Source organism: Mixophyes fleayi, chromosome 1 (genome assembly GCF_038048845.1).
Source record: "Mixophyes fleayi isolate aMixFle1 chromosome 1, aMixFle1.hap1, whole genome shotgun sequence".
Taxonomy (NCBI): Eukaryota; Metazoa; Chordata; class Amphibia; order Anura; family Limnodynastidae; genus Mixophyes; species Mixophyes fleayi.
In genome coordinates this window covers 139,074,976-139,097,374 of record NC_134402.1, presented here as the reverse complement: position 1 = coordinate 139,097,374, position 22,399 = coordinate 139,074,976, and the positions used below count along the sequence as shown (strand labels likewise).

Below are 22,399 nucleotides of genomic sequence, written 5' to 3'. Positions count from 1 at the left end.
CCAGAAAGATACCTTGTTGCAACGTTTTGGACTAATAACTATATTGTGAGGTGTTCAGAATACACTGTAAATTAGTGGAAATGCTTGTTATTGAATGTTATTGAGGTTAATAATAGCCTAGGAGTGAAAATAAGCCCAAAAACTTGATTTTTAAACTTTTTATGTTTTTTTCCAAAAAAATCCGAATCCAAAACCTTAAATCCGAACCGAGACCTTTCGTCAAGTGTTTTGCGAGACAAATCCGAACCCCAAAAATAACGAAAATCCGGATCCAAAACACAAAACACGAGACCTCAAAAGTCGCCGGTGCACATCCCTATTTTTAGACCCTACATTTTTTGAAAAAAGGTGCGTCTTACACATGGGGAAATACGGTATGTAAGAAAAGAGCTTGGTATTTCCTGTAAATGGCAAATAATGGCAAATAAACTCCTATCCAGTTAGGTGAGAAACTGTGATCAATATTGTCTGACATCAAGTTCCAGTTCCTTTCACTGACGTTTTGAGTCAGGTACTAAACATTGGATTTTGCCCCCCACTATCTGTAACCACAAAGGTTTCTGTTTTTCTATTTAGACATCAATTATTTTCTTTTCACTCGAGTACACAGGTTGTGCACAATAGCCAGAAGGGAGAAAAATGCCCTTTGTTAAAAACCTTGACCCACACTAGACAAATTTAGGCACGTCCACCGTTTATAGAAGTTTATTATTTTTATTTCCGTGCACCCTAAGTTTAATTTTTCATAAACCAATCATGGATTCCGTGGTTGAGATTTGAAAACCAATGACAGGCCAAATGATCTAGCAGTGTATGCGATTATACACATGATATACATATAAATACAAGAGAAATTTTTTTAAATATGCCAATCATTAGATGTACTCTATAAGGTAAAGCAGCTAAACAAGGGTTCATTACCAAATCCGTAACTAAAAATTAGGGACTGGGGCAAGAATAAAAAATTACGCCCCCTAGCCCTCAGCTGTAACCCAATTAACTTTCAATATTCATGTCCCTGTGCCCCCTTCAGCTTTGTGCCCTGGGCGGTTGCACTTTTAGCATTGCCCAACTTACAGCCCAGGTTATTACTAAAGTTGACCCTTAGACTGTACTCATTTGAATAATGTATATGAACACACGTGAATTTACCCTCTCACCCAGATACAGCAGCCCGTAAAGTCACATGCTTTCAAGTCACAACTGGAGAAAATTTTGGAGACATTCATCAGCCTTTTCAGCGATACTCAAAGGTTCCAGACAACATTTGAGTATTGCCAGGACTAAGCATAAATAACACAGTGGAATTTCTTACTTGTGAGACAGATAACTCCTCTCCTGGATTTTACCACATTTATTTGCAAAAAAGTTAACAAAGCTATAAAAAGCCCATTGTATTGAGACCTACTTACCCCTAGATGGCTTCACATAGTCTATTTTATGCTATTTGGCCCTATAAATGATAAATATTAAAGTCATCTTCAAAATACAGTAGGACAGTGTTCACCTGACTGATCTATTTATATCTTGCTAAACATTCCAGGTGAAAGATCAGATATTCAATAAGGAAGAAAAAATATTCAGAAGTTTGGAAAAGACTGTCAGATTCTGTGTTAAAAACATATTGTGTACAGTCCAGCATATGCAGGTGAGTAAAGTAAGGAGTATTGTTCTGCTCCTTTTGTCCTGTTATTATTAGTCTATCTATCTATCTATCTATCTATCTATTTGGTATGCTGTGATGATGGTGGTAGACAAGGGAATTAGGGAAGCCAAGTGCATGTTGAAAGATATTTTAGAACTTTTATCTGGGTGAGCAAATCTTCAATAAAATACAATTGACAAAGCTTAAGGTGTCCATCTGTTTTTTCATAATAAAGGATTATAAAGCCATCCATAACAAGGCAGACGGGTAGAGTAAAAAAGGAGGGAGGGGAAGGGATACATACTGAAATAGTGAAAGCTGCACTATCATCTACAACACCAATTTTTCTAACGAAACAGAATTAATATTCATCCTATAGATTGAAAGCTTGTGAGCAGGGCCGTCTTACCTCTTTGCCGATTTGTTAACACCTGTCTTGTTTTATTACAGTCTTTGTTCCCAATAGTTGTGTATGCTGGTGCTATAAAAATCCATGTTAATAAATAGAAATGTGAATAAACAAATAAAACAGATCATAAATATACAGAGTAAAGATACATTTATAAATACATGGAATCAATATATGAAATCATTAATGTGACATTTTGGATTTTATGGACAAGCATTGCACAGATATGTATAAATATGTTGCATTCTCTATAGCAGTGTTTCTCAATCATAGTCCTCATGACCCTAACAGTGCAGGTTTTCCAGGTGACAAGGGAAATAATTATACCACCTGTGGATCTGTTACAATGTGTCAGTCAGTAATGAATACACCTGTGCTAAAGCAAGAAGATATTGAAAACATGCACTGTTAGGGGTCCTGAGGACCAGGTTTAAGAAACACTGCTCTATAGGACATTCAAGCTCAGAAAGTAACCTAAACTAGCTCCCAAATGGGAACTGACCAGTGACGTTTACACACAGTAATGACAGGGCAATTTTAAAGCATTAAGACTTTGGTGGGCCAAGGGCAAAGATCACATTAATAGTCCTCAGTACCTCATTGAGGGTAATTTACTATTGTATGCTTGTATATACTATAGTATCCCATCCAGAGCAGCACATTTCCATTGGCATAATGCATTCTGTGTGAGGGGCTGTGGAGAAATTAACTTGAAATTAACATCCTTTCTACAGTATATGACAATACGTATGGTCACTATTTAAATATGTTTTGTTCTTCCAGGATACTTTACCTTTGGCAGGTCTAAATGTCATGGGGCTAGAAGATATTTTGCATGATGACACCCAGGAAAGTCATCAATATTTAAACTTGCAAATCAGTGTTGGGGCACAGTATGAACAGCTGGTAAGTCTGCTTTTGAGCCTTGACCGGTCTTTAATAATGTTTTGGGTTGTTTTGTTGTGTTTTATAGTAGTTCTCTCATCTTTTTACCAGAGGGTTTTTTCCTGATTCATGTACTTTATACAGTATCGCCATTCCCGTAGTGACTGGACTAGGACAACCGAACACATATCTCCCATAATTAAAACATTTACAATGAGGGGCACTAACGATTTGTTATTATAAAATATATACTTTTTCTTTTGTTTACCAATGCATATTGAAGCAGAGGTTAGATTAAAAATGATCATGGCACACAACATGCTATACATAATTACAAACACCAAAAAGCCCAACATAATCCTGCAGCCCTGATTTTTGTGAGACAGTCTAGATTCTTATCGAACAGGGGTGAGGTCTCATTGGAAATGGGTGTGGAGTTAGAAATGGGCTAGGGGGGGTTAGGGGAATGGCCTGATTTCAATATGGGGATGTTGTGAAGTGCAATCATAGGGATATATAATACATAATGGGGCTACATGCCAATAGATTACATTGAAATAGGTTTTGCATCTTCTTATATGTGGTAACAATTGTCACTAACCCTATAATGTTCCTAGATTTGATTCAATAAGTTGGATGTATGGACTTTGCTTCATATAGATGAGTATTTGATACCACACTCTTCTAGGATCCTCATATCACTGTTGTTTGTGGACCTGTTCTTCCTATTGCTTAACTTTCAGTTTTGAACAACCCCTCTTTAATATAGAATACCCCACTATAGCAAATATGGGGTCTCTCAACCCTGTTACCTGAATCTGGGAGCCAGATTACAGTGCAGCCTGCTCATTTTGACTGCAGCCAGGGGCAGGCTGGGCTGGGGGACAGGGGGGCATTTGCCCCCCGGTCCTGTCCCATAGTGGGCTACCTTGGGCTGGGTCACTGGGCCACCTGCTGCATTTTTTTCCATTGAAAATAGGCTGCTGAGTTGAGTCTTGCCCCCCGGGCTAAAATTTGCCAGCCCTCCCCTAACTGCAGTAAAGCTGCTGCAAACCATCCATAGCTCTTCAAACGCTCTATGGAAATGTTAGTCACATTGTATACTGTGCAGGTCATTTCCACACATGCTCATTTATACCAGGCCAATCATCCTCTCCACAATACTGTACTAACTAAGCAAATTGATTTATTGACATGGGCAATGTCATGTGCCAGCAAACATGCAATACTTTATCATTTACATTTTTGCATTGTATCAGCAACACTTTAGACTGTGCCCAAGAGTTATTTGAGTGACTATAGCATATATGGCAATGGAAAGTCACATTGAACCATACATTTTACCTTTTACCTATGTGCTCCATATAGTGCAATGTCAAACATGGCCTCTACACTAGCATATTCACATCTATTCATCTATCTATCTATCTATCTATCTATCTATCTATCTATCTATCTATCATACTCATACTGTCTCTTTAATTTATTATTATTAATGTATTACTAATGATAACCTTTCATTACAAAAAAATCCTAAAGTTTTTCTATTCCTTATACACAAGGTTTATAATTCATAAAGCCAGATTAATCAAAAGGTAAAATGGATTTCTAGATAGGTATCTGAATTAATGAATATAATTATATGCAAAAATCAAAAAGAACATAGACAAACTGAAATTCCAAATTAATGTGATTAAGGCTGACCTATCCACACAATCGGATTTACATGCATATCCACATTTTAATGAACATATTAATATAAGATTACAGGAATGGAAAACAAATTCATCTAGCTGTACAGAGGGAGCATTTTCAAGAAATATTGTGGACTATGCAGTGTTAATGGTAAATGGCTTACCAGTGCAAAGGGTTTAATTGATGTGCAGCCAATCGGTGCAGATAGACGGGAGCTGATAATGATTCTCTGAAACATATTTGTCATTCAACCAACCTCACAATAGTTATTGAGGTACATGTAGAAGATGTGGTGGGTGTGTAGGTTATGTAGCATAATGACCCCAGGTCCTGCCCCTTACCTAGCAGTGTTAAGTTACATACAGACTACAGGTTTTGCACTAGATTAGCATGCCAATCATACGATAAACAACTGTTAGGTCGGATATCTCATTAGTGTGTACGATCCAACGATCATGTTTTATCCTTCCAAAGCACATCGTATCGTTTGATTTGATTTCATAACTAACTAAAAATCTCTATAAGCGATGGAACGATGTCTGGCAAAGTGTGTATGCACTCATGACCAGTAGCGTAGGCAGATCTCCATAGAGTTTATAGAGTCACAATCTTTTCAGCACATGGTTATGACAGATGAAGTGCACAGATCTGAAAGTAAATCGTGTAAAGCGCGTATAATGTGTACACATGCTGATCGGGACTTTCAGTCGTTGGTAAAATTGTTAACGATATCATATCGAGAGAAATGTTCTGTAGTGTGTAACCAGCCTTAGGTTGGACACCTTTGACCTTTCATTTTCCCCAGTTGTGAATTGAGATTTGGTAAAGTTTCACATAGTTCATGGAACAGTCCACATATTTGTATTGGAGTTTCAGTGTGCTTGATCTCTGAGGTATACACGAGAACTGGAAGGCAGTGTTATATCAAGAATACGTAGTGAGGTTCTACAGTATACTAGAGAGTGATTGGTATGTTTTGTCTGCCCTGGGAAAGGTATAGTATCTGGGCTTTCTCTCACAGGGGAAGATCACTGACTTTCTAAGAAAGGGATACTGCTAGCAAGTAGTAACCACCTGAATGCAAGAAACAATTTACTTTATGAGCCCCCTGTGATGTTGGTCAGAATAATCATCTGAGATATCAAAAAAGGAATTGTAATACTCACCAGTGTGTGGAAGATCACTGTCTTTTACATTTACCCATCCAGAAAGATTAAAACCTGATCCAGGCAGATGGAAATTAATCTGTCAGGACAATATATCCAGTCAGCTGGATGACCTCCATTGGTGCCTGTGTAAGGACATTGGCCAACCTGGAGATTGGTGTGGGGGGAAAGACGACAGAGCAGACAGATGCATAGAACTATTCAGTAGCTTGGGACAAGACCCAAAAGCTTCACCCAGAGATCTGTCAACATGCCAGACACAGCATATTACCACAAGATATTCATACCCACTGTAAAACACAGTGTAGGAGGGGTGGTCTCAGGTTGTTTTGCATCCGCAGGACCTGGATGGCTTTCAATCATTGAGTCCATCACAAACTCCTCTTTATAACAGTGTGTTCTATAGGAAAGTGTGAACCCACCTGTCCTACATCTGAAGCTTCAATGATATAGGTTCATGCAACAGGACAATGATTCTAAACACACCAACAAATCTACAAGTGAATGGCTGAAAAAGAAAAGAATCAAGGTTTTATAATGGCCAAGTTATAGTCCAGACCTCAACCCCATTGAGATAGTGTGACAGCACCTTAAAGAGAAGTGCATAGATAAAATGCTGCCAGACCTTAATGAACTGAAGCTGTGTTTCTCAAATTAGATGTAACAAACTGATGAATACATATGTAAAACTATTACTCCCAAGCTATTGTTCCCAAACATTCTACAAGCTACTGTATTATGGGGTGTGCATACGGTTTTTGTTGAACGATTAATCACAGATAAAATCTGCTATGACTTATTTGTCACATGAGTCATGAGATTTATCACATTTTTAGGTGAGAACTAGATGATTGTTATTTGTATTCTGATATGGAAAAACACCCACTAGATTTGAAAGAGGATGTACATTGTTTTTCACATAACATGTACATGATCATGAGCATCATGATCATGTAGACCTGTGCTCATATTACTAGTTGTTAGCGTAGTACAAAACAAGATGAACACAAATGCCTTATTACAGTTCTTACATGGGCACAATGTAGTCTAATTATGAGCCAGACTATACTTTTAAATGAACCTCATATTTTCTTTGTATGACAGGCCATCAAACTGGAGCGATTAGTTTGTACACCACTTTGTGCTCTGCAGTCCATGTTCCCCATACCTCAGAAGCTGATCCAGAAACGCTATGATAAACTTCTGGACTATCACAGCTACCTTCAGAAACCTGCTGATTCTCAGCTAGATCAGGCACGGAAGGACTACGAGGCCCTTAACGCACAGCTAGTGGAGGAACTGCAAGTGTTTAACAAGGCTGCACAGAATATCCTGTTCAATTGCCTATACTTCTTCATTACCCTGGTGAAAGAAATCATGTCTACTGCATTGGAATTATGTAGGCACAGTGCTGACCTCCTTCCAGTAAGTAAAACAATTATCATGTTCTAGTATTCTTGTAAGAATAAAACAAAAGATGATGGAGTGTTTAAAACTGGTTTAAACAATACGTGACTTTTCAATTGTTGCAGGCATGCTGGGACTTATAGTTCCTCAGCATCTGGGGGAAAACATTTTTTTTCTAGTTGAGTACATTTTAAAAACAGAACAGAACTTCTTGAGTTTCATTTCATTCCTTACCCCAAAGCTAAAATGACCTGCTTGCCTGCTGAATTTGTCTACTCCTGTATTTACTTACAGTGCCATTGCCAAAGGAGACCAAGGGGTAAATGTATCAAGCTGCGAGTTTCCGGCAGGTTTGAAAAGTGATGATGTTGCCTGTAGCAACCAATCAGATTCTAGCTATCATTTTGTAGACTGTTCTAAATAAATAATAACTAAAATGTAATTGGTTGCTATAGGCAACATCTCTACTTTTCAAACCTGTCGGAAACTCACAGCTTGATACATTTACCCCCAAGACTATGTGGATACATGTTTTGCGCAATAATTGACAATTACTACTGTTTTGCTGTTGGTGCTGCAGCTGTTTTTTTTATTATCTATTTTTGCTTTCTGAAATCTCAATGGTCTGTCACTTTTCATTATTTTCCAAACTGGTATATGGTACTAATACTAACTAACTAACTAGTAAACAGCTCATACACAGGTCTGATAGCTGACTGACCAGTGTTATGTCCACTTTGTGGTCACATTTGACAGATCTGGACATTACTGTCCTTCAATCAGTGTGATCACATGATGGACACACACTGTCAAATTGAGGTCATCACCAATCCCAATCAACATCAGGGGGTAAATGTATCAAGCTGAGAGTTTCCCGGCGGGTTTGAAAAACCAATCAGATTCTAGCTATCATTTATTTAGTACATTCCACAAAATGATAGCTAGAATCTGATTGGTTGCTATAAGCAACATCTCCACTTTTCAAACTCGCCGGAAAACTCTCAGCTTGATACATTTACCCCCAGGTGTTGATGGAGTGTTTATTTTGTCCCATACAGAAGTGAATAGAGAAAGAGATATCAGAAAGTGAAGACCTACCGGTTGTGCAAGTCTGGGTAGAAACACAGTGGATTTGTACACAGAGTGATACCAAATCAATAAGACAGACAGAAAAATGTGATGTTCACCATTCTGGTAACAGGACAGTGCCCTATATTTAAAAGTCTAAAACATAGAAAACATTTTTGACAAGATCATGATCCTTTATATGATCACATTTGATATATAATTGTTTGTAATTGCAGTGTGTCCCCTAAATGTAAAAATGGAATGGGTTTTAGACATGCTGGCACTGGTGATTCTCACTTTTAAGCTTTGTGAGTGAATTTCTAGTGATAATAGAAATAAACCAATATAGCAAGCCAGCATGTGTTTCTCATCTCCAGCGTGTTGGCTATTTCAAACACATTTCAGTATGTTCACATCTGTTGGGTTCCAGACTTGGATTAACTCCCTGTCTCCCGAAGAACCTGGGCAGTGAATGATAATTAGCACAACAATGCCTTCTGTGGCTTTGTATTAGCAAGGGAGATAAACAATGGGATGCAAGGAGTATCAGCAGTCACATGGGTCTTAGTATACTGATAAGCCACAAAAAGAAGGAGCTTATCTGTGTTGCCTCAAGCTTATCAGCTTCCAGTTTATATCCTGCTCAATCCCCATAGAGCTGAGCTGAATTCCAAACACCTCTGTATCCACAGAGCCACAGCCAATCACCTTGCTCATATATCTTCTGCCTGTGTAGTGTGAATCCTTTTATTTTACTTGACATTTATTCATAGCAGATAATCATCCCAGGAACAAAAATCAGTTCCAGGAGACAGGATTGAGGCTCTCTGCAGAATATATGTCTTGGAAAATATATATGTGTAGACATAGATAATATATAACACTCTGATATCTCTGTATGTGTATATATATGTATATATATATATATATATATATATATATATATACACACATATATATATATATATATATATATATATATATATATATATATATATATATACATACATACATACTCACACACAATATTTGTAGTTTTATTGTAGTTAAAATATTGTCAAAAATATACACTCAGCGTCAATATGGTAAAAAAACAACCTGTATCAATGCCTACTTAGGTTATAAGGCAGGGCAAAACGGGCTTTTTTCCAAGCCCCCAAGATTCCCCTGATCAAGATTACCCAGACTCCCTCATTTTTGCATGACTAATTCATGCCAGCCAATGCCAGTTATACATGACTTTCACTCTTTCATGCGCTTTTGAGGGAAGTGGTGGTACATTCAGTGGTAACAGGGGGAATCGATTTGATGATACATTCAGGTACAGAACTGATCAGGAGTAAGTTGCAATAGGAACTTGAACTAGTAACTTTTAGTAATGACTTCTTTAAAATTCAGCCATACTCTGACTGCATAACTATTCAGACAAGTTCATGAAGGGGAAGAGAAAAGTTACACACGGATGTTTACGAATCAATAAAAGTGTTTTTTAAAGCTGGACTCATACACCATATTACCAGACTGGATGTTTGGTCTTGCAAAATTTTGAACAGATCTGTTAGAAGGAAAAACATTGTTTCCTACATAATAAGGGCAATAGTCGTAACCACAGTGCCCTGTAGAAAAGTCCCTATCCTGTAGACTTGTGTCTTCATATGAAGCATAACAAAGGGATAGTGCTGGGCTTTTCACCATCATTTCCCTTGTTCTGTTTAGGAATATACAAATATTGAACTTATGTCATCTCCTGGTCGAGCTTTTAAACGTCTCTGCTAATAAAAAAAAATGCAGTTCTGATGCTGACGCCTCTTTATTGACAATCCCCATCCACTGATTGATTGTAACATTTACCTGCACTATGACATTGTTCCTACACAGTGTATCTAAGGTCCCTGAGTACCAGAGCTACTATATGATGGAAATATCTGAAAATATACATACATTTAATGGAATACAAGCTGCTGTTAGTATGTAAAATAAGACTTTTGCTTTTTTAAAATCTACATGTGTTAAAATGTTGTACGCTTTGGGTCATATAATTCATCAAATCCATATTTATAATTTTAATGGCCTTTTCTTGAAAACTTGTTTGCTGACAGATGATCTCTGCAAATGTGAATGAGGTCCAGCAACGAATCATGGATGAGCTGCAGAATCTGAACTTTATGAAAGAAAATAACAATGGCACATTTATTGAACGTAAACTGAGCTTTGAGAGGAAGAAGACACTGTCTCCCCTGGTAAGATAGACTCCTTTATTTGTAAAAAGCTCTGATTGATAATTGTGGTTCCGGTTACACCTCTAATCAGGAAATCTTTACCTCTATTAATACGTTTTGCACTTGCATATCACAGTGTCACTGTGGTTGTTACAGTTGCAATCTCTCTACATGAACAGCTACAGCAACAGTGACATCTGCAGGTTATAAGTAGGTACTACCCATACCAAACTTACTAAAACAGAAACATCATGACAGACCAAAGTCTATAAAAAAATCTATTTTCTTTTCTTAATGAAATTAGGTGTAATGTTCAGTTACATTCAATTTTACACACAAGAATCTTGATACCCTTGACGTTTTCATACCTTGAGATCATACCGTATTATATTTCCCAGTACACTCCTCAAGCACTTTTTAGCTGGGAATATAAGTTAGATACACTGAAGGTTTGTGCTGCATCATCCACTGGTATAAAACACACAAATGGAGCATGCAATGATCTAACATATGGTATCTGTGAATGGGGCAGGGTCCATATGCTAAGGGGTAAATTTACAAACTTTTAAAAAGGAAACTAAAAGTGTTACTCATAGCAACCAATCATATTCTAGCTGTCATTTATCTAGTACATTCTAGAAAATGATAACTGGAATCTGATTGGTTGCTATGGGAAACCCCTCTACTTTTCCGTTTTAGAATATTTAGTAAATATACACCTTGGACTTGATAGAGAATACAGGATAGAATATGGATGCAAGTTGCATAGTGTTCTCTATAAATACAACAAATTGTGGGTTCTTACATTTTTCATATGGATCATTAATTCTTCTTGATCCCTTATTTTTGCTCTATTTGTGGTTCAAGTAGGGATCAGAGCTCACATACTGCAGTGGCGTTTATATGTTGAAGCCTTATGGTATCTTATCAGTCAGGCCACATATATATTTTATAGATGTCTGGTTTTAAATGGCTGCCCTGACAACCTTAGTTTGAGTGCAAAGAGACAGTGTTTTACTTTTGGAAAGACTTTACAGACAATATGTCAGACGCCATCTCCGCACTTCCGCTGGGTGCCGGGGATGGATGCCCGTCCTCTCTGTCCGGTCATCTCCCGTTGCCTAGCAACAGGACACTGCCTCTATTTCCTGGCCGGCACCCAACAGGCACATGCTCAGTAGCTGGGCAACGGTACACAATCGGGCTGCATTATTGGTGGTCAGCTGCGCTCTGACTGCTGAAATCATCACTGGCCAATCAGGCCTCAGCTTTCCCTACTGATAGGAGACTCTGGCACTACTAGGGTGCCACAATATCAGGTCTTCTCATGCTCCATGTTCTGCTCCTGTTTTCTGACTGATCTCTCGGCTTCTGACACGGCTACCCCTGACCCTGATGCTGGACATTCCCTTGGGCTCCATTTGTCTCTCCTGGCATTTGACTCCTGGCTTCCTGACTACTCTCTTAGTTTAACCCTTGCTACCTTGCTTCCCGCACGGCTTGACTTCGGACTGTACGTCTATGCCTGTACGCCCACTACTTCGTTGGTAGCTGGCTGTGAGAACCGTGACCTGCGCTTCTCTTGCAGCAAAACCCATACCTCCTTGTAAGGGTCAAGAGGTGCGTTAGGCTCCGCGCCTCCAAGTTCAGCAGCGTCAATACCAGCAAGTAGCCATCAGTCAAACCTAGTCCGTGACACAATATCATATATCTGAAGTGTTGTAATGATCTCTCTACATCCCAAAATGCTCTACTTCTATTGTTTCAAGGTGCATTGTGGAATGTGTAGGCAGAATGTAACAGCTCTGGAAGAGTTAAACATTCTACAAGATCTGTTTGTAATATCCTGCTGAGTTATGATAAAATGTTTTATATTCAATTTGACAATTAAATATTTTATTTTACATTAGGATTTTTGCTAAATGCAGCAGTCAATAACTTCCTTGTTTTTTTCCCCATTAAGCCTGAACTACCTCGACAGACTGAGATTCACAGATGCAAGTTACTGTCTACCTATGGTGTGGATAAACTTTACCAGGCAAAGCGCAAGTGCAATGCTTCCCAGGACCTTGATATAGATCTGCATGAGGGGGAGCTGGTGGCTATTGTGGAGTACAAGGACCCTTTTGGAAGTACTGGCAGGTGGTTTGTGGACACAGGAAGTAAGTAACAAAACGCTCAATCAAATATTGACTTTCCTTTGTGTGAATATCAGCCTGTTCCACGCTCTAAGCACAGTCGGTTCCTTTTTACTAAGCAACTAGAGAATGTTGTCCTACTGTAATTGTTGAACATTAAACATTCTCTGAATATTTATTTTTATAGCACCAGGAGCATATTTCTCAGTTTTAGTCTAATGCAAAATGATGCATTGTTTGTTACAAATAAAGTACTCCTAACTACATTGAATATCTGCTGTTCAGTGGAAATCTACACAATAGAGTTTTAACACTATAATTTAGAGATCAGTTCAGTTTTGAACACGACTTTTCCCACTGACATATTTCCTATTGCCCAGACCTCTGCTGTGTACTGTGATCCAATGTCTTTTCTGCCTTGTGCCTAAGGGAGATTAGATCTGGATCTGGATATTTTTTTCACTATTAATTTCTTTTAATTTACATTTCTTTTTTTGGCTACCCGATCTTTAAAACACATATTTTTTTCACTTTGTGTGCAGCAGAGGAAGGGATGAGTGGTGCAGAATCTTCATGGGGAACATGAGGACAGGGGAGAAATAGTGCATCTCTGGGCCCTATAGCAAAACCTGGGAAGGGGCCACTGTAGTTTCCCGGGCACGTATGTTCACAGATGAAAACTAACCACAACCAAATAAAATCTCTAGGCAGGATTTCTTTTGTAGGCTAGCTATCCAGTCCTTTCAGTACACTTAGATTTATTCATTTAGGCATTATACATAGCTCCCAGATGTCCTTATTTTGGTGGGACAGTCTTGATTTGTTATTAGTAGAATAAAATCACAGGTTGATGCTAGAGACACTATTTATTCTCTGGTGTTAATGTACTATAGTGTGTTGCCCATTAACTTCTAAAAAGGACATGTTGCCCGTAGCAACCAATCAGATTTTAGCTATCATTTTCTAGAATGTACTGGATAAATGATAGCTAGAATCCGATTGGCTGTTATAGGCAACACCTCCACCTTTCCTATTTTAGCAGTTTTAGTAAATCTACCCCCAAGAGCCCTAAAGGCTGTCCAGAAATCGGTGCGAGATATACAAAGAATTACATTGAATATGCAAAAACAACAAGAGTTGTACTGTGCAGGTGTCCATATAAACTACAGATGCTCTTGCTTGGTTTTCGAGCCCACCCGAACATCGCAGATCCGAGTACCGAGCCAGGCCAACTCTGTACTTTGCTGCTTCCTCGGATCTGAATCGAGGCAAAACATTGTTGTTGCGTCGTCAGATTTTGCGGGTTCTGGATTCCATAAGTACCTCCCTCCCCAGGAGATCCAGCACCATTGCTCACACAAACATGGGAAGCAGTGTTCTTATCACTCTCCATTCTCCAGTGACATTGCTCATACAGAAACAGGAGGGGTAGCAGTGTTCTTGTCACTTGACAAAAATTGACTGGAAATTACTGGAAATTAATGTTATTGAGGTTAATAATAATGTAGGAACAGAAATAGAGCCAAATTATGTGATTTGAGTATCTCAGAAATTGCTGATCTTCTGGGATTTTCACAAACAACGGTGTCTAGAATTTACAGATAATGGTGCGCAAAACAAAAAACATCTAGTGAGCGGCAGTTCTGTGGGTGAAAATGCCTTGTTAATGAGAGAGGTCAGAGTTGCATGGCCAAACTGGTTCATGGTGAGAGGAAGGCAACAGTAAGTCAAATAACTGTATGTTAAAACAGTAGTACACAGAAGAACATCTATTATCACTTAGCTCATTAAAACTTTAAGTGTATGGGCTACAGCAGCTGAATGCCACACCACATTCACTCCTGTCAGCTAGGAATAGGAAGCTGAGGCTACAGTGGGCATAGGCCAGTGATAGGCAATGTGAAGTAGCTGGAGGGCCTCATGAGACCTCCAGCCTTCAAGAGGCTGAAGGTCTGTGCAGCCTTCAGCCTGCATAGAGGAAAAAGAGAGGACTGTGCATTCCCTTATCCTCTGGGTATGTTGAGTAACCTCCCTGCACTGTACAGAGGAGGTCATGTCATGCAGAAGTCAGCTGTCCCCATACTGATTAGATAGGGAGCAGCTATCTGAGGGGCCACATGTGAAGACTCGGCAGGCTGCCTGTTGCCTACCGCTGTCATAGGCTCACCAAAACTAGACAGTTGAAGATTTGAAAAACGTTGCCTGGTCTGACAAATCTCTATTTCTGCAGCAACATGCAGATGATAGAGTCATATTTTGGCATAAACAACATGAATCTGTGGACCCATCCTGCCTTGTGTCAATGCTGCAGGTTGGGCGATGATGTAATGGTGGGGGGAATGTTTTCTTGACACACATTAGGCACCTTAATACCAATAGACCATTGTTAAAATGCCGCAGCCTATGTGAGTATTATTGCTGACCTTGTGCATCCCTTTATAGCCGCAGTCTACCTATCTTCTAATGGCTACTTACAGAAGATAATGCACAATGTCACAAAGCACATGTCGTCTCAGTCTGGTTCCACAAACATGACAATGAGCTCAGTGAACGCCAATGGCCTCCACAGTCACCAGATCTCAATCCAAGAGAAAAGAAAAAAACTCTTGATGGCGCACAATAGTTCCAAATAAAATATAATAATATAAAATAAAGCAAATTTCCAACAATGTCTTGGTTAAGTGATGGAATTGGTCTGATCCGCAACAAAGGGTATGTGCACTCAACTATCTTTGGGGATAACAGAATCCATAAGGGCCTACCCGCACCCCCTAAAATCCATGAAACTAAAAAACACAAAAGTGAAAGTTACACACAAAAACTGTAATAAATAGAAAAATAAAAAAGTGCTGCGCTATTATAAAAATGTTCTTGTCCAGTCAGAAAGCTAATGCAAAAGAATAAGGTGGTGCGTAAAAGAAAGTGGTCTAATGTGCAGAGTGCCAACATAGTCACGTGTTTAAGGTGCAAGACCAGTGATTTATGACACCACTGGGTCGCCACTCCGGGGTCACCTTAGTCCCGGGCTTTCAACGTCACTTCCTAGCCCCGGGCCAGAGAACCAAGTACAGCTCTGCCCCAACTGCAATTGATCTTAGCCAAAAGGCCAAGCTATTTTAAAGTAAGTTAAGGTTTTCCAAAGAAGACTGAAGACATGGAGCATGCAACTTATCATGTAAACTTAGGAGTATATTTACTAAACTGCGGGTTTGAAAAAGTGGGGATGTTGCCTATAGCAACCAATCAAATTCTAGCTTTCATGTATTTATTGCATTCTACAAAATGACAGCTAGAATCTGAGTGGTTGCTATAGGCAACATCTCCACTTTTTCAAACCCGCAGTTTAGTAAATATACCCCTTAATGTGTGAATAGGGTGGGAGGGGTGGCAAGATAAAATGTTTTCACATGTTCTAAAAAATGTAGCACTGGCACTTTATGTAACTATGTATGTTTATATTTATTGATGTGAGGTAGGTAAAATGCAAATTATATCATTATCAAATTCAGTAAAAATTTTACATGAGATTGTAACACACAAAGCTCCATGCACCACTCAGGAAACGGTTTGTGGAAATTATATTATAATGTTGGCAAATCTTTTGTGGCTCCAAACTTGAAGTCAATTTCTCCCCTGATCCAGCACATCATAACTTAATAGCTTTGTACATATAAAACATCTCTGCTACTCTTAAAATGTTTTAATTCAATAGATGTCCCTATATAATATGTGAAGTCTTCATAATGACAAGGTCTGGAGAAAGATTAGATTGTATTATTTATTAATCTATTTAAAAAAAAATTGTCAAAGAAATTGGGTAATGTGGGTAAAGAAAAAAGGGAGGATGTAGTGCAATCAACAATACACAAATAAATCAAAGAGTTAGCCGAAATTAACGTAGGCACAAATCAAGATGTGGGATGGCAAAAAGTAAAGATTAAAAATATCAATGACAGTAGACACTAAAGTGTACACTCCGGGAGGCCTGGGCACTGACTATTGTGAAAGTCAAAGACCATACTAGTAGGTTAATTGACTGCTATTAAATTTACCTTAGACTCTCTTGGTCTATGTGTGTGTGTATGTTAGGGGATTTAGACTGTAAGCTCCAATGGGGCAAGGAGTAATATGCGTTCTCTGTACAGCACTGCGGAATAAGTGCCGTTATATAAATAGCTGATGATGATAAGTTAGAGTGGGAGGGGTTCCATGACAGTCAAGCCATGGGGACCAAACAGAGGTGAATTTTACTGGAGTGTTGGAAATTGCACAGGATAAATGTTTTATTTTATAGACAAACCAAATTCTCTCTAGGGTGACAGAATAGGAGGGTGTTTTATCCAGCACATGGCATTTATATGCCCCAAGACATCTGACATTTTACAGCATTTATAATGTGCAATAATATGTGCTAAGTATGTTTAAGATTATATTGCATTATTATTGTCTGTGTTTTATAAAATATCAATAGATTCTGCAGAAATATAATGTTAAGTATGTCAATGTATACTTCATTTATTTCAATGTTCTAAGACCATATCAAACTTTTATTTTTGAGTTATCAAGTGAAGTTGGTAATTAGTCCTATGATGGTATATAAACCATGAGGTTATGAGTCTATTTATCTTACTTCCCTTTTATCAGTATTACAGGGCTATGTGTACTCTTCTTTCCTGAAGCCATACAACCCAGGAAGGCAGCACAAAGATTCAGCAGTCAGCACTTTCTGTGATGAAGATTTCGACAACCTGAGTCTCTTTGTCTCATCTCGGTCTCCCCGTGACAGAAACAGCCATGTATCACAGGGAAGTGCAGGGGACAGCAGTCCCTCCATAAATGGAGATGATGAAAAACATGAGATGAATGAATTGGATTCAGAAATTTGGCAAAATGGAGAAGAATTCCATGTAATTATCTTATTTCTTCATTTCAGTCTGTTTTGGTACAAACATATAAAATATGTTGCCCACAGAATATTGACAACAAAGATTTCATTAGATGTTATGTTGACAATTCTAGATGCGGGACAGTAAATTCTGCACTATATTTTACACTATACGTCACAAGCATCCATAACTATATAGGTGGCATGGAATCAGACTTCTGTGACAATCCTGGACAAGGGCCGAGTTTGCAGATAGATGACATATAATATAATTATTTACAGTATGGGAATTGGGGGAGTCAATTATCAAACTGTCTATATTGTAAGGTAATGAGGGCAAAGGTTAGATCTGGTAATTATCACTCTGCAGGGTAGTGTGTGAGGGGAAGAAAAGGGTAAATTAAAAGTTAAATTAACTGTCTTAAATGCTTGTTATTACATGGTCATTAAAACAACCCAATACTTAAGGACTAGACTTACACATAAGCTCATCACATCCTCAATCATTATTAAGAAATAAAATAAATGTAACAAATGATGCATCGATACTTGATATTTAGGATGAGGGTCTCAGGTACTAGGCCTAGTACTGTATCTGGGGTTTATTGATTAAAATCAAAGACAAGATAGATCTACTTTAATAATGAAATATAATTTAACATTATCATGTAATATCTATCATTTATAAACATTATTATCCTCATTGATATCTTTGTTATTAATAACCACTTTTAGCGATCGCCTTGACGTCACATTTACAAAAATCTTATGATGTTATTAAAACCAGTTCTGATAGAAGAGCTGACACTACACACTTGGAATGATATATTGACTACTTGCACATGTATTGCAGCAGTGTGGGGAACCACCTATTAGCAGATTCTTAATATTGAATAAGTTACTTTTCTATAATACTGTCCACAGTATTCAGTTAGCTACTCCTTATACCTTATATATAAATGAATTACGTAAGACGATACACAATGTTGATTTAAATCTTGAGCAAAAAAAACCAAAACAGTAACATATTGGGACAACTGTGAATTAATATTTAATATAATACACAACTGGAATTAATATATGTATGAACTCCTCTTAATAATAAGCATATAAAGTGAGTTTTGATGTCATCACTCGTTATTAGGACAGCTTGTATATTACAAGAAATAATGCACTCTACTAAGTATTATTTTGTATGTTAGAAGTTACCTTAGATTTCTGTAACCTGTATCAAAGTACTTGTTTTACAGCCTTGCCTTTTTATATGGTCACAGAACTTCTTTGTGGCTTCTAATATCCATGTAAATTAGCATATACATGTACAGTGTATTTACATTATATTATGTACAGTACTGCAGAATTAGTGGCACTATATAAATAGCTGCTGCTGATGAATATGGGGTCCATTATCTGATATATTTTGTGTGTTATAGTGACTTTTTGTGTATTTTAGATTTTCTACGCCGTTTATGCGTTTGAAGCTCGGACTCAGCAGGAACTCACTCTGGAGGAGAATCAGAGAGTCAGAATTATTAAGTTCTGTGACCTAAGCGGTAACAAGGAGTGGTGGCTTGGAGAGGCGCATGGCCAGAGAGGTTACGTACCAGCTAATTATCTAGGGAAGATGACATACGCTTAGGAACGTCTTCTTTTCTCTGCTCGAAGGACACTGAAGAAATATGGGAAAACTGTGGAATATTATATTTCCATTTCTGATACCTCCGGTGGTATACAATGTGAAGAATCTATTTTCTATGTTCTGTCATTTATGTCCCACTTTGCAAAAATAGAAGTCAAATGCATACATATTTAAAGCACTTATAACCCTTGATATGTTTGTGATGCCCATGATTACCGTAAAGTACAATGCATGCTGACAAAGCAATCCAAAGTACAGGAAATATAACCACTATACAGAACTTGTCCAAGTTCAAACATACAGACCACATGGCTAGAATTAAAAAAAAAGCAGCTTTTAGCCAAATATATTTTCTGTGGGTCCAAACGTTAGAGTTGGAAAAGGAAACCGTTTTATTAAACATAAATATCTGTCCCTTCCCTCCTCTAGGCTGTACATGTTCTACTCTTAGGGGGAATTCAAATCCACATGAACTCCTGTTGGATCATTGCGTGATGTGTACCTGCAAGCACTTTCAGGTATTGTCGTAAATAGAACAGCAATGTTTTATTGCCTTAATTTCCCGCAGAGCCTCATCGCGCAACACTCCGACTGGATATTGCTAGGAATTCAATTCTCCCTTAGTTGTTTTTTTAGTGTTTTTAATGTGTCAATATACGGTGCCTCTTCCTGCTACTAATACCTATTCCTAGGACACAAAGTATTTTACTGCCTGTACCCACTGCATGACTATACTACTCTTACATTCATTTTATCTGAAACTGTAACTGTTTCCTCTGTTGTTGATAGTTGTCATAGGGGGGTATTCAATTGTTAGCGTTAACGCTCTCAAACGAGCGCTCAAAAAATCTTAGCGTTAATACGGTAATTACTCGCGGAATTTCAGCTCGCCGCTCCCTGAGCGGCGAGCTGAAATTCCGCGAGTAAACTACCGTATTAACGCTTTTCGAGCGCAATATTACCGTATAAACGGTAATATTTTTTGAGCACTCGTTTGAGAGCGTTAACGCTAACAATTGAATACCCCCCATAAAGTCGCAGACTGTATATCTGAAATTTTAAAAGGTGCCAGGTTATACCACTATATTGTAGTATAGTGAGTTTAGTTAGGCACAATCATTTTGAGTAACCTTACAATAATTAAATTAAAACAAATATTATTTGTCACAAACCACATTACAGAATTTTAGCCTAACAACTGTGACCAATTGAATGTTTTATTATTATTTAACATTAAGCAGTGGTATGGAAATAAGTTGTAAGTTTTGGTGGACTATTTTGTTGTTAATTTGAAGGTTACACATTAGGCAATATTATTTTAATTCTATACACAACATTTAAGTCTGTGTAGGTTGTTGCAATCGGACAATACGTAGTGGGTAAAGCTTGAGCAGCCCATTGTTTTACAGTGAAATGACTCATGTTGCAACTTGTATTGTACAGATAACTTCAGAAGCAGTATAATAGTGTCATTACTTGTAGAAGTTTGACATTACACCATCTCTGGTGGATAATTACCAATATTTAAATTCTGAGGGACTTTCATCTCAAATGAACACAGCTGGCACAGTATTTTGTCAGAAATAGAAATGTAATTACTATAGGATTATCAACATACACATCTGAAGGTAATATTCACAGTGCGCTACTACGCAAACACATTCATTACGCCATATGTCCTATGAACAAAATACTGAACAGAGTACACATGAGCAGATCTGGAATGCACATCCAAACACGTTAAAATGCATTCATACGGCCAAGCAAACTAAATCCATTCCGTTCAATATCTATGTATTTAATGCTCAAAGAATTAAACTATTCCATTTACCTATATAAAGGGAACATAAGTGAATATTTTTGGTATAGAAGAAAATTCTAACTTTATTGACAAATAAAACTATGCTCTTCAGATCTAAATAGAGGAGGGGGTTATATTTGGCTATATTATATACGTATAAGAGTTGGCTAAATACTATAGTGTTCCAAATAATTTATGTCTGTAAAAGAATAGTAAAGTGTGCTTCCACGCTACATATAATGCTGGTTTTCTTTACCCTATTCTTGGTGTTCTAGAGTTCAAACTTAATATATCGAAATACCAATGTTTGACAGGTACAACATACAAGCACATTCTATAAGAGGGACTACGGATTTTTTTTTACATTCCTCTGTGCTTGTTGTGTCTATGTCTTAGAATCTTTATGTTTTTGGCTCTTTTATTTTCTCTTTAAAGCTGATAAAAAAAAATATGTTGGACCTAGGTGTTTTAGGTGGTATTCATTCCGTGACCATTTCTTGTTTAGATATGATGTGTAGACTATAGGTTACAGCACACACTGAGAAGCCATCAGTCACCCATTGTTAACGTTGTCATGGTTTCCACACAGGCAAAGGCCAATCAATCTATTGAGCAACACATTAATAACTTGCAATGCAGATGTGTGATCCTGAATTTTGGTTATAAAATACATTTTCCGGCATCATAAAGCTGAAGCTGCTTTGTTATAATACTGTGTATCTACACACTACAGACTTGCATGGGCAGCAGAGGTTGGTAATTCATTTGCTGTGTTTAGCTTCTTCAGGTCTGAACAGAAAGCAGATACATATATTCTGAGGTTTGTTAACAGTATAACTGCTGGAATGAAGCACATTGTGAACGTTTTCCCACATATGTACAATGTGCAGAGGTGCAGTCAACATTCCTAAAGTAATGATCATGTAATAAGTGTCATTATATTAATAACACTTGCTCTGCTATATGGGTGTACATTTGTCATCCTTTAATGACAGCAATAGATATAATTAAATGTTACCTATTTTGTCAAAGAAAAGTGCAGCTATAATTGTACAGATAGAAATTTATAAAATAAATTGATTTATGCATAGATGTTAATATATAATAAATGTTTATATTTGAATCATTATGCGTTTGTGTATTTTTTTTTAATGGATGTAAATTAACTTTGCAATGTAATTATACAAAAACAAAACATTTTTTATTATATTATTGTCATGCTAACACCAAGGAGAGATAGTGAAGCACCAAAAAAACTGCAGCTGCCACATAGATTACTAAACCTAGCCAAAACTACTCCTGCCAATTCACACCTAACTGTGGCTCGAAAACAGAAGATTAGAAAAAGCCGCATGCAGCTGGGACTAGGCAGGTTCAATGACCCCTCCTGACCGCTGACGTTTTTTGGGTGGTTTACAAGCTTCATGTTTGCAGAAACCACT

At 37.7% G+C, this 22,399-nt stretch overlaps 1 protein-coding gene across 1 annotated transcript in view; it reads left to right on the top strand.

Moving 5' to 3' along the window:
* The window catches only part of ARHGEF38 (Rho guanine nucleotide exchange factor 38), a 98,671-nt gene extending 78,724 nt beyond the window's left edge, over positions 1-19,947 (top strand). Inside the window, exons 8-14 of the mRNA XM_075200894.1 lie at positions 1,544-1,648; positions 2,838-2,960; positions 6,905-7,225; positions 10,375-10,515; positions 12,458-12,656; positions 17,277-17,539; positions 18,971-19,947. Of these exons, the coding sequence (XP_075056995.1) occupies positions 1,544-1,648; positions 2,838-2,960; positions 6,905-7,225; positions 10,375-10,515; positions 12,458-12,656; positions 17,277-17,539; positions 18,971-19,156 (1,338 nt within the window). The 3' untranslated portion in view covers positions 19,157-19,947. The remainder of the gene's footprint in view (positions 1-1,543; positions 1,649-2,837; positions 2,961-6,904; positions 7,226-10,374; positions 10,516-12,457; positions 12,657-17,276; positions 17,540-18,970) is intronic.
* Positions 19,948-22,399: the final 2,452 nt, after the last annotated feature.